The sequence below is a fragment of the Taudactylus pleione genome, unplaced genomic scaffold (genome assembly GCF_031769625.1).
Source record: "Taudactylus pleione unplaced genomic scaffold, aTauple2 ptg000296l, whole genome shotgun sequence".
Taxonomy (NCBI): Eukaryota; Metazoa; Chordata; class Amphibia; order Anura; family Myobatrachidae; genus Taudactylus; species Taudactylus pleione.
In genome coordinates this window covers 5,758,746-5,772,701 of record NW_028284698.1, presented here as the reverse complement: position 1 = coordinate 5,772,701, position 13,956 = coordinate 5,758,746, and the positions used below count along the sequence as shown (strand labels likewise).

The following is a 13,956-nucleotide window of genomic DNA, read 5'->3' as shown; positions in this document are numbered from 1 at the left end:
ACGGACCCTGGCCCCTATGACTCAGGATCAGGCCCTTTAGGTTTACACTATGCTTCATGAAACATATACCCAAGTATTTTGTAAATATGTATTTTTACTTAAAAGTATTGATGGAATAAATGTCCCTACAGTGTGGACCCTAATTATTATCTCTCCAACTTCTGTTCAAAAGCCTAGAACTATTATGCACTGATAAATAGCTGGTTAATGTTATAAACAATTAGGTAATCTTGGATAGATAATTTATTATTTGTTAATTAATCTATTTATATAGTGCTCACATCTTCTGCAGCACTTTACATAGTATATTTAGACATTCACATTAGTCCCTGCCCCAGTGGAGCTTACAATCTATATTCCCTACATGGCCACACATACATAGGGCTCTATTTATTAACATTATTTTTACTAAAATAAAGCGAAAAAGGGTGTTTTCACACCCTTTTCACATTATTTTAGTATAACATAGTTACTAAAGGGCAATTGGAGTAGAATTCGTACAATTCTACTCCAACCCCTAAGTATCACTTATTTTTAGTAAGCAGATCACATTTCCCATAATTGTAATGTGAAATGTGATCTGACCAAAGTTACTAAAAATAAATAGTGAAAAAATACGGGGGAAAGCCCTGTGATAATAACGCCACCTGGAGGTGGCTTTATCCAGGGTCTCCCCCGGTCACCGGACTCCTGCTCCGCTCTAACGGGGAGAGCAGAGCCCGGAGCAGGCCCCAGTGATCAGCTGTGTGGTCTAAACAGACCGCACGCTGATACACTGTGTGCAAAAAAAAAAAAAAAAAACTTACCTGACTCCAGGAACCGGAGTTCGGGGCTTCGGTGAAGTCCTCTCTTTGGTCAGCTGGTCTCCCATGCTGCAATGCGGCCCGGTCATCACCTGACAGGGTCCCAGTGCAGTGTGGGATGTCAGCTGACCAGGGGACATCACCGAAGCCTGGATCACGCAGGTAAGTGTAATTAAGGGAGAGGGGGGTGTCCGTGATCGCGGGGGGCGGGGCTTAGCGCCGGGGGGGGTAGCAGCGGCAGCCGGTCGGCACATGCGCGGGGAACTTGTTACGGTATTTTTTTGCGAAAATACCGTGACTAGTGTGCGGAGGGGATTCGCAGGGACAGAGCTTTATCGCAAGCTCTATCCCTGCAAGGGATTTGTAGTAAATCCCTGTGATATTGCCTGAATTCACAATGCGTATTGTAGTAAATAGAGCTCATAGTATGATCGAGTAACAGACACCTTGATTGAATGGAGTAAGATAACATTGTGGTAAACCACCCCAAACTTCTCCTGCATTGTGCGCACAAACTGCATTTATTCACCAGCATGCAAAGTTGTTGTGCACGTGCTCACTATCCATGCGTTTAGTGTGAAAGTAGTTATCATCAGTGCATACTGGCAATAGTCAATAGTTGGTGCCAGAGTCGGCCCTAGCCAGTTTGATGCCCTAGGCAAGATAATGTGTGGTGCCACCTAGCACCGTTGTTAGTTCCGCCTCTGACCCAGCACCCCTCTTCCAGCACCACAGATCACAGCAGCAACATCCATCGCTGCCCCCTCAATCTCTGCTCCTGCTGCTGCCAGCTGTATGAGCTGCCGCCCTCACCTGCGTATGCTCAGGGTTGGGGTATGCTCAGTACAAAATTATTAATTTAAAAAAATAAAATAAAAAAAATGTAATCAAAATGATCTCTATAATAATTAGAGGTCCCTGGGACTAAAAACATATGTATCGAACAGAGGGCCTGTTTCAGACCCTTTTGCTAGGCTCCGTTAGCAAGCAGACTGCCGATGTTTGCAATGTACACATGCGTATAAGACGCAGGGCGCATGAGCGAACTAGTCCGTGCAATCGGGAAGCGTTCGCTCGCAGCACATAGCCACCTCGATAGAATTAGTGACAGGATGAGCTGTTTGTGGGAGGTGACAGGGGATGGTCGATGGAAACGGGGGTGTGGTGGTGCGGACACAGGCGTGTCTGAGCGACTCAACACCGTTACAGAGGCGTGCACAATTAAGACGCAGCGTCATAATATACGTCACATGACTGAATTACACACTGAAGCACTCGCAGTGCTTGCGGTAGGGTATGGTCAGCCTCAAGTGCTGCGTATGCTTCCGATGTTACCGATTGTTGCATACACTTCCTGGAGAGGACGTGTATCACTAAGGGAAAGTGGGCGTCTTAAGACAGGCTGGTGGGCGTCTAAATACACACCACGATCGCACAGCAAGACATAGAGGGCGCGCTACCGCCTTGCCGTGCGATCGCGGGATTTGCATACTTTGGCTGTGTGTGAACGCATCTAGTGAGCGGGTCTGGATCAGGCTCAGAGTTCTAGTGATTACTTTCAAAATGTTAACAAAAAAATTATTAAAAAAATTGCTAAATGGGTAACTGCAATATTACCATATTTTACAGCTGGCTTTAGTCCCACATTTTGCGGGAGGTGGTACAAGTGGGGATTTTAAAAAACTTTAGTAAAAATGGTCTGTACAGAGAAGCCATCATGGGAGCAGCAGAGGTCTACCCTGGCCAAAGTCCAAATGGTACATTCCCTGGAGACTCATGCACAACACTTGGGACATTTCAGAATCACAAAAGTGTTTGTAGCAACATGACACACTCTCTAGCTTTCTTATTGGACACTAATGGGCAAAAGGCAGGGGCTTTGCTATTAATTAGCACAGGGAAATACCACAGTGAACAATTAAGGCAAAGGCACATAATAGAGAAAAGCTTAAATGATGGTTCCAATTTTAAAGAATGATAATAAATCCCATATTTGTCCAAAAAATGTGTTTTCATTAATTATATTCACATAAATAATTAAATATATATATTTGCTGGAGAGTGTGAATCAAATTAGCAGTTTTCTGTCAGTGTAATTTTTTGAAGTACTAGTGCTTGGGTGTGTGGAGGAGGAGGGGGGGTGAACCCCACTCGCAGTGATCACAGATAGATCATTGTAGCGGAAAGCTACAACTCCGTCACATCACCACATCATTTCAATACTGAAAGGAGGTAACATAAAAGGAGGATAGAATGGGCCAGCCAGTCGCTGGGCTGTATAATAGTGTTTTAGCCATTGTGTCCAAATGAGAATACACCACAGGAGGGGCCACCTCAGGTATCTATGGCATTTCTCAGGGAGGGGCCGAACAGATTATAGAGGGCCAGATTCAGAAAGGATCGCTATTCTGCTTATACGCACGCAACGCAGTTGCTAATATCAGCGGTGATATCTAAATGTTTGCATTCGCATTGCGATCGCAGCCTGACATGAGGACGCCCACTTCCCCTTACTCACATCCGTATTCTTTGACAACATAGCAAAACAATCGGTAACATCGAGTAACATCGGACCCATACGCACAGTTAAGGCAGGTCAGACCTCACTCAGGAATTGCTAACTTCTGCGCAAGCTATGAGACCTCAGGCGGCGTCTGGTATCGCAGTGGCTAGTTTATGCACGCCCATGCAAAGGCGTTGAAAGGCACTGGCACACCTGCGTTTGCCCAATCCCCACCGCCGGTCACCACCCACAAACGGCACTTCCTGTCAATCACTGTTATGAGTCTGCGTAGCCTCTGTGAATGCAGCATCTGGCTTGCGCACTGAGCTGCATTTTAAAAACAAACAATTTCTCCCATAGGATCTCAAAAGTGCTTTTTTATATGTTGTAGCAATAAAATGTTGATATCCTCTTAAAGTTGCACACACGTAAGGCGCCTACATTACTCTTGGTATTGGTCCGCAGTCCGCACTACACCAGTCACCATGTCGTCACACAACGAAGGCTGGGGGAGGAACGACAGAGCCTGGGGAAACTCATGCATAAAGCAGGGCCCAGTAACTGGAGCAGCTTTAAAGAAGAATCCCATAATTCTAGTGTGAAAACCAAACCCAGCCCACCCACAAACCAGAAAACAGTTGTGATCTGATGTCTAGAACCACCTCCCCAGGATCACACAACTATTGCCCCTGCTGGAGAATTTTACATTTTGGTACTCTACCTCTATTGAATGTTCTGATAGGAACACTGAGTGGATGTTGTGGCAGATTCCCAAGACAAGACAGGAAAGAGGAGTCCGGCACTAAGGGGGAGATGTATCAAACCATTGAGAGAAAGTACCAACCAATCAGCTTCTAACGGCCATTTTTCAAACACAGCCTGTAAACTTACAGTTAGGAGCTGATTGATGGTACATTTTCGCTCCACTTTACCGCTAAGATTTGATACATCTCCCCCTTGATGTGTTACAGAGATTTATGGTAAGAAAATAGTCTCAGAATTGAATATGCAAGGGATGGCAGGTGTCCCAAGCATTGGAAGTAGGAGGGTCAGGAAGGAGCAATATTATATTATATTAATATATATATATATATAATTATAAAGTAGGTAAGTGTGTGTGTATGTGTGTCTGTAATATATATGTGTGTGTGTGTGTGTGTGTGTGTGTGTGTGTGTGTATATATCAGTCGGAAAAACAATCAACTAGCAGTATATTTGCAGGATATCCCATGTGTGCACAGCTGGTTTAATACAGATTGTGATAAATGATACAATTTAATACCATGAGCAAACAAAATTCCAAAATATCTGTCAATTTCTACCAGTCATGCAGAATCGCACAAGGTAATGCATGAAGAAAGCTAATGCAGTAACATTTTAAAATGTATTTAAAAAAGGTGAGCATTAACATAAATTCAACTGTAAACAAGATGGCAAACAGTATAATGATGAGTGGATACACGACATCCCAAGCACAGAGAACCTTAATGATGCAACAAAGGTTTCCACATTCAATAACTTAAGTGGTTCCCAAACTGGCACCTCAGGGCACTTGCAGGGGTGCCTCGGGTTGGTCATCCAATACCAAATAAAGTGATTTTTAGTCAGTGTGATAGGTAAAACCTGTGATAATGGCTGCCAATCAATAAATATATGTGGACAAAAAGAAGTGCAGCCCTGTCATCCACCACATAGCTGCACCTAAGGGTGACACAGAAGCACAATTTAATGCATTTAATTTTTGCTGAATTTCTCAATAATAAACCCTTTGGTCCAGGGGTGCCCTGGAAAAATACTGATAGTCTAGGGCGCAGTGATTCAAAAAAGTTTGGGAACCACTGCAATAAGTGTTTCTGTAAAGTCAGTTTAAATGCTACCACAGAATTTAATTTTATTATAGCACCATCTAGTGGCCATTTAGTGTTTCGCAGAATCTGTAAAAGAATATGAAGGCCTTAAATTGCGTTAGAACAGGCTAGTCTGGATTGTGAGGATGTACGTACAGCTGTTGATTATGATTATAGCAGCAGGAGTCTCAAATGGCATTCATTATTCATGCAAACAATTATTAAACTAATTCTATTTAAAACAAATACAATATTAGATTGTGTCAGCAGGTATCCTTTATTCATGCTTGTAATAGTACATTAGAGTTGTGTACATTACATTAAGTCAGAACTGTCAGAGGTCAGTAGAAAATTTATGTAAAAAAAGATCCAGAATGGAATATATGAGAGAAAGCTATATCTGGTAGAGGGATATAGTTTTCATACATAGGAGCCTATTTTATGGAGCAAGGAATGCAAAGGAACAGTGCAACTTATAAACCAGACTCACCGCAATTTGTGATGACAAAGCCTAAACTAGGGCAGTAATTAATCATTACTCCTGTGCTGGGGCAGCTCAGATCAGCAGCTGTACTGGTGAACCTATAATCTACACTTTGCCAATATAGTAGTTTCAGTAATTTACACTGCGGGGTTCCATCCATGACCTTATGTAAAGCATGCCCACTATTAGGGTTAGATGAGGCAGAGGGATCCAAATGATCACTCTCTGAACTCCGGACCCTCTGCCTATAAGTAGAAGTAAGCTACAGCCATTTGTAATAGTGTTAGTGCTACTGCAGCCAATCTTAACATTTTTAGGCTTCTTACAAAAAGCATCGTATACAAAAGTAAAGTCACTCAGTTTGGGCCACATTTAGAGTTGGACATAAATGCAAGTTGCCAAGGCCGTAACCAGGGGTGTGCGACCAGTGCTGCCACACAGAGCTTTGTGCACGGCAATGTCACCACCACACAGCCCTAGCTTCTGACTAGCAGGGTGCCTGGAACGGCACCCTGCAACCGGGATAACTGCTGCAGCGTCCTTTCGATGATCCAGACTGGCACACTGCAGCCTGTACAGCCGGTTGGAGAGTCTTCAGGACACTACGGTCAGCACTGCCTTTACTGGTGCAGCCAGCTTCACCACCTATGTGCGATGTAATGGCACCATGCACGAGAAGTCATGACGTTGGGCGCTTAGGGGGCAAGCCGGTACAGGACCCATTTAAGCCCTATTATGGCACTGCAAGCTGCAGATTTGTTCCCCTTGCAGCTTGGCCTGTTTTGAAATTCATGATGTGTGTTTTTTTATTTCCCTCATTACTCACACACAATACACTAATGGGGCAAAATGCATAATTTTTTTTATTACCCGGGCACATATTACGTTTAGATGTCCAAATCTGAATGATGAATGTTTTTACGTAGCAACAGATAACTGAAGAGGAGAGGTTACATACAAAATGGGGGGGAAGCAGTGTTGTAACAGCGCGGCAGTGCACCCTATGCCAGCCCAGGTCCCTAAGCGCATGACGTCATGATGTTGCACCGAGGGCGCAGGGACACCATCACCAGCAAGTACAGCACTAACCGGAGAGTCCGGAGAACGCTCAAAGTGGCTGTACAGGGTTTGTACCTGGAGTGTCTGAAAGATGCGATGGACGGCTCTGTAGTAGCGATACTGGCTGCAGGGTGCCATTCCAGGCACTCCGCTAGTCAGATGCAGGGGCTGTGGGGCTTTGACTGTGCAGACCCCAAGGGGCACTGTGTGCGACAGCACGGCTCACACACCCTTCGTTACGGCCCGGTAGGACAAAACCCTCCAAAATGCGTTTGTATCCAATTCTGCACAAGGCCCAGAACATGCACATTTAAATGTTATTCTTAGGTAAAAAAATGATCAATTCCGCGGTAAGGTCATACAGAAGTACTTATATGTTTAAGCACTTTAGAAGGTTGAGTAACTGGTTATTATAGATTTGCATAAGCTATATCTAGGCTACATAAAGAATTTGACCTCATTAGGATAATGTTGAAGAATAAACCTCATTTACCTGCATTTTTCTTTTGACAGTTTCAAATGGGAATGACAATGTCTGCGCAACTCCCGCAGCTAGGCACCCCTTTACAAAGTGCTGGAGAGGAGTTAAACGGACCCCAGGCTCCTGCCAGATTCTATCCAAGCTCACGTCCATAAAGAACAGACCCGCTGAGAATGGAACAGCTCCTGGAATGAACAAAAAGGTTTTCTTAATCTCTAGCCTCTTTTTTTGTATTATAAGTGTATACACAAACATTACTTATAATAAAAAACTATTTCTCTACTAGTGAGTGCGTAGTAGGAATTATGGGCCTTATACTGAGATTGCCAGAATTGCAGAGCTGCACACAAGCGGCTTTTCAATTCCATCCATATAAAATGCAAATGCAGAAAGAGGTGTCTGTAGGAATCCGATACCTCCTTACTGCATCTGCGATCCCAGCGCTGCGACCGTGGCCACAGCCTGGGATTTCCATCACAGCCATCCGCCGCTATGGTTGCCCCTTTGGCAAGGCTGCCTGAATGGGTCCTGGCAGCTTACGAGGCCAGGAGATCTGCACCCACTGACACAGACCCTGGCCTCGCCCCCCCAGAAAACGGGGAGGACAGGCCCTTGTTTCCGGGAATGCTGCCCAGGAACACCCTGCTCCGCTTCCCAAACACCACAGCCTGTCAATCTGGCTGCTGCTGGGAGGCACTGCAAGTGGCTACACATGTGCAGTACACATCCTGGCCATGCACAGTCCACAGTCATGTATGTAGGTGGGCAATAAGGGTAAGGGTGGACACTTTCCTCCCCTTGGCAAGTGACGGGACCCATGAGGTTTCCTGCACTTTGCCGGGCCGCCAGCCAATCAGAGGCCGCTAATAGAGGAGTACAAGGCCGCCGATTGGCTGTGAGTGGCCTAGTTGTCAAATAGACAGACAGGCAGGAGGGCTCTGTTACATTTAGTCGTCTTGATCTTTTAGGAAGTATATCATAGCTTTATTATAAAAGATTCCTATCCTGTAATAATTTGCAAGATTTTTGGATAAGTAAATATCATCACAAATACTTCTAATTTTCCAGTGCTTATATTTATCTACTATAAAGTATATTTCCACTCAGCGCTATTATACCTCTATATTACACATATACATTTATCTTGGAGGGGGGACACCTTATTATAGAGTGTAGCAGCAGAGGAGCTTTCCATTACAATTTAGCGCAATCAGATACACCCAAATTCAATACAATGTAATACCCCTTTTCCACCAAAAACCCGGGTCCGACCTGGGTTTTCAGACATGGTTCCAACCCAGGTCAGACCCAGTTTACACCGCACCTTCAATCTGTGTTATTCCCAGGTCAGCCCCGCTCACACTGAACCCAGGTCCTGCCCTGCTAAACTTGTCAGGTCATTCAGCTCATTTTAGGCATGACTCAGGTCGGATAACCAGGGTTGCGCAGTTTACACTGCACCATTACCCGGGTCCATCTTGGGTCCGAACCTGGTAGCTACCTGGGTTGGATTCCCGGTCACTTGACACGGGTTATTTTTCAGGGACCCTTTTCCACCGAGCCGGGACCCGGGTAGACCCGGCAATAACCCGGGTTATTGCAGCAGTGGAAAAGGTGTATAAGTGTTCAGATCAAGGGGCTTATGTAATAGGTTGTAAACTGCAACAGCTGCAGTAACTCCTGCAAGTCTTCCCCTATTTTTAAAAGCGGCAATCCTTTTAAAGGCAAAATTTACTTTTCTGCCTTTAAAGTGATTGCCGCTTTAAAATACGGGAAAACTTGCAGAAGTCCCCACAACTGCAGTTCGCAACCTATTACATAATGTTGGAGAGATCATGCATGTCCGGCATCCATTCTGTGTCGATCGTTAGCACTTTCAACTCACTTAGACCAAAAGTGTATGGAAAGTGCCTGCGGACAGGGGTTAAAGCGGACAGGGGTTAAAGTGGGCAGGAACAGGGTGGAACTGAGTTCCGTCACCTCTAATGGTAGGTGACACTAGTTCCACCTCCACCAAGTCCCTGCAGAGAAGTCCCACAGACATAGAGCCACTCACTGTCTGCCTAGGGAGGCCCAATTTCGTCAGAGAAACCAGCATATAGGCAAGGATAGAATCAAGCGAAGGCAATACATAGGGGTTGCAAAAAACATTGGGCATCCAAGTGACATAGACTAGTTTGTAGGGACCCCATACAAAAAAACTCAGAGGCACGGCAGAAAAATAACACTGATGATATAGAACATTTTTTTTTCTTTTTAAGTGATCTAACATTGTAGTCTCAGCTGATGGCAGGAGTGCTAAAAATGCATCTAAAATGTATTTCATACTGTCATAGCCCCCAAAGCTTCTGGGGGCCTAGGCGGCCCCAGACATTCACGTTACAGTTTCCTATACACAACAGTGTGTGTGTGTGTTTACTATACACAACAGGGCGCGTGTGTGTGTGTGTGTATGTGTATATTAAAAGAACAGTTTTCACACTTGTTTTGGCCTGTCAGACTAGAGTGGTGGGGGGGTGGGGAGTAGGCGGCGGAGAGGACCACTTTAAGCCCTGCCTGTGGGTATGAAATATCTTGTTGGCTGTGGGTAGTAGGCCGCCTACCAAGTACACTGTAGAGTTTCTGCAAATATAAATGTAGCCATAGCTCATAGCAAAACATACAAAATAATAATGAACTAGGTTTGTGAAAGTCACTTACTTCACCTATCACAGACACTATGGAGTGTGGACCAGCAGAAACCAAAGAAATGTAGTAATAGAACTGTGCTTTCTTATGGTTTTTATCTTGGTTTCTATTTAGAACTGCATATATAAATATTGTACAGGTGTGTCCTTTCTTACTGTTGCTTCAGTTGCGCCAAATAGCCTGTATACATCCAATCCTCACCAAGAATTGAAAGTGAAACCCCTCGATACAAGGCCCGAAACCCTTCCTGGTAGTACACAGAACACAGAGCATGAACGATTCCTCTGTATGCGGGCTCCATGCTGTTCTGCACAATAAGACGAGTCTTGACGACATCGGTGGGATAGATTAGAACTGCTGCCAACATCCCAGCCAGGCTCCCGGCAGCAATGACTTCCCATTGTGAGATCTGCCCTAAATCGTCCATAAACAGCATTGTTAACCTATGACAAAGAGAATACAGGAAACCATTAATACATGGGCAAACAAATGAAACAATGCATCCACTTCAGCCATCCTCTTATGACCAACAATACTGGAAATAACAATTGTCCTTGTAAAAGTCTCCAAATGATAGTTTTCTAAATGTTTTAAAACAGGATCTCTCACCTGTATCATCCCCCTTCTGTTGTATCTCAATGCCCAAAATAAAATATATAACATTCACATCTCACACTTTTTTTTTGGTCCCAATCAGTCAAACCACCCCATCATTAAGTTAATTGGCACCATCATGACTCCACCAAATACATTAATAGTCCTCACCTTCAACCCATCCACATTGTAAAGCTACTTCCCCCACAACATACCTTCTGCCATACGAAGCTGTAGGTGGCTTTCCTTACTGTTTGCACATGAGCCCATCACAGTTCAGCGGGTACGCATTCCACGTGACTTGCGGTCAGTGGGAGATGGGAGTGGGGAGAAGAATATAGACACAGAAGGGATATATCCACACATACATAACATACAAAGGCTGTCTCGGGACAAAGGCCGTCCACAAGGAACCACAGCAATGTAAATTTGCCCTCCTATGGGCCACGGCCAGCCCCTTCCTATCATATATAAAGGGGGCCCCATGGCATTACCCCTTGAAATATATGGCCTATATGTCTCTGGCTCGACCTGGTTAATATAAATGCTATATAAATAGTAGTGCAACAGTTTTTGTTTTTCATATTTTAAATCACTGATGTACAACCCATTGCCTGCAGGCCACAAAGTGGCACATGGCCATGTTTTGCAGTCTGTGGGAAGGACAGATATACATTATGGCAGGGGTGTTCAACCTTTGGCCCTCCAGCTGCTGTGGAACTACACATCCCAGCATGCCCTGCCACTGTTTTGATATAACAGCATGCTAAAACTGTGGCAGGGCATCCTGGAACCTGTAGTTCCACAGCATCGGAGGGACAAAGGTTGAAGACCCCTGCAGTATGGAAACCAGGTACAGAAAAAAAAACTATATTAGTACTGGTTTTAGCTGTGGGGATACAGGTACAATCTATGTGCGCCAACAATAGAGAGCATGGTCCATAAGCATGACTGCAAAGAGGTTACACTTTACTTGTAGCTTATTTAACTTATTTTATTTTTAAATTACTATAACCTCAGAGTGCAACCCCTGGACCATCTGGCCAGAGGATTTATTCCAGCAATTTGTAATTGCCTCCATTCCCTAGGCAGCTCTCATGGTATGTCAGCTTGTCACAGTTAACTTGAAAATCCCAACCTGAGAAGGAGCGGCACAATTAGATTGCAGTTATTAAGAGATATGCAAATATAAAAAAAACAATCACTAAAAACTAAAATACTCAGTGAAGTAGTAAAGTGAAATAAATTGTGCGTCCCTGTCATCCTTAGGCTCAGTTATCTGGTGATGGACAGGTTTGTGCTTCTGTTTCTCCACATGTTTACATTACTTTGATCATAAAGAATTTGATTTGGTTCTGGACCACCAACCTGAGGCACCCCTGCAAGTGTCCGGAGGCACCCCAGGGTGCCGCGGTGCAGTTTGGGAACCACTGGGTTAGAGTATCTCTGCCGCTATGCTATTTTAGAACACATAGCTTTAAATTAGAATTTGACCTCAGTATATAAAAACAACCTTAGTATTAAGAGTTGTTGATATCTATATAAGCTAAAAGTGAATGTGTCAGAACTTAAATAAATTAAAAAAGAATTGATCAATTGGGCAGGAAAAGTGTATAAAGAATTATATGTACAGTCACATTCAAATGGAATTGGTATGTATGACTGCCTTCCTTAGGGATGTCTAACCCTGACCTCCCACCCTAGTGCCTAACCCTAACCTCCCCCCGGGGTGCCTAAACCTAACCCCCCCTTCCCCTAGCCTATTCCTAACCCTCCCGGGGAGGGGTGTCTAACCCTAAGTCCCCCCGGGAGTCCCTAAACGTAACTTCCCGCGGCTAACAGGTCCCGACGCCCGGCTTACCTCCGTATGCCGGGCGTCGGGATTTCGGCGGGTGGATAACGATAGTAGTCGGGATTTCGACACCCATCATTAGTCCCATGCCGGGATTTGACAGCCGGGAAGCCGGCGGTCGTCATTTTGACCGCCGGCTTCCTGACTACATACCAGTTTAAAGTGTATGTGCTATATTTATTTGCTATATTTAAAATAAAGAATAAAAAAGTCATAAATAAACCCAATAAAAGATTGCATGAGAATCACATTTGATTACTGTGATAAATGCATTCTGCTAATAGGACATTTCTGAGTAGAAAACAAAGAAACAAAACTAAGGACTAACTGCAGGATGTGATGACAATCACGTGTAGGCATAACTTCTCATTATGGGGGCGGTGTTGTGGTGATGAAAACTTCTTTGTTTTACAACTAGCACTTTGACCAATCAATTATATATTCAATTCAGAAAGCATCACTTTGCAGAACAATCAAACCCAAAAAGTATATCCCACTTGTAAGACATTTGCAGTTACATTATTACTATATATGCCAGGGGTAGGCAACCTGTGACACTCCAGCTGCTGTGGAACTACATATCTCAAAATGCCCTGCCACAGTTTTGTTCAAACGGTGGCAAAGCATGCTGGGATGTGTAGTGCCACAGCAACTGAAGTGCCCCTGATATAAGCCATGTGTCCTCTTAGAGTATACGCATACTATTGCACAGAAGACTAAAGCTGATGAGCCCTGCCAATGAAAATCCTGAGGCATATGCATAATGCCGCAGACAAAGTGACATTGGCGCTAGGGAGAAGAGGAGAGACAGGGCTGTAACTGTGCCAGCGGTGTGGCAGCACAGAGCACAGTGTCTAGTGGACAGAACCATTACTGCCCCTCGGCACCTGCAATGGCTAGCAGGGTGCCTGGAACAGCACCCTGCAGCCGGAATCGTTGCTGCAGTCCTGCCTGGATTGTCCTTTGGATGCTCCGACTGCAGAGTATACAGCTCCCCTAAGGCTAGTTTCACACCTGCCGGTTTTGACCAGGCGGCAAAAAGCTGTCCGTTTTTTTGCCGGGTGTGAAAAACAAAAGATAAACAGGGGAGCAGTGGATTCTTTCACACAGCCCGGGCATGGCACAGTTGCCGTTTAACAGCCGGGAGTATCCACTGAGCAGGACGGCTGCCGTGCCATGCCTGTGCCGTCCCTGCACGCCAGTGGTGTAAAGGAAACAAGGTTTTCACACATTAAAGCGGCTCAAAGCGCTGCTTATGAAAGGCACTGAATGCCTGGAAAAACCCTGCCGGCTACTGCCTGTTTCATGCCTGGCCGGCCAAAACCGGCAGGTGTGAAACTAGCCTTAGGATGCTCTGGGCAGTGCTGTTCTTACAGGCGCCCGCCCCTTCCACATGATGTGATGACATGCACTCTGGAAGTATGGCCGGCACAGGGCGCTAGTGGGTCGGGACACACCAGTGGCGTCACTGGGGTCAGTGTCACCCAGTGCGCTGCAAAAGTCCCGCATGCAGACGCGCGTCAGAAAAGGGGGGTTGCCTAGCTGGAAGCAGGCTTGAGCTAGTCACCATCCCCACTTTTTTATTTACTGTGCTGGGCTGCCACCAGAGACTCTCCCTGCACTGCTGGATCCTCCTCAGTGACTG

The 13,956-nt window shown here is 45.0% G+C and overlaps 1 protein-coding gene across 2 annotated transcripts in view; it reads right to left on the bottom strand.

Annotated features, from left to right (window-relative positions):
- SLC25A43 (solute carrier family 25 member 43) overlaps nucleotides 1–13,956 on the bottom strand; it is a 40,975-nt gene that overhangs the window by 20,239 nt on the left and 6,780 nt on the right. For both annotated transcript variants that reach the window (XR_015880234.1, XM_088482810.1), the window contains exons 2-3: nucleotides 10,067–10,308; nucleotides 7,190–7,362 (exon numbers count right to left, since the gene is read on the bottom strand). Coding sequence is in view for 1 of the 2 variants with exons in the window: in XM_088482810.1 (XP_088338936.1) it covers nucleotides 7,190–7,362; nucleotides 10,067–10,308 (415 nt within the window). In the remaining variant the exon portion in view is untranslated. The remainder of the gene's footprint in view (nucleotides 1–7,189; nucleotides 7,363–10,066; nucleotides 10,309–13,956) is intronic.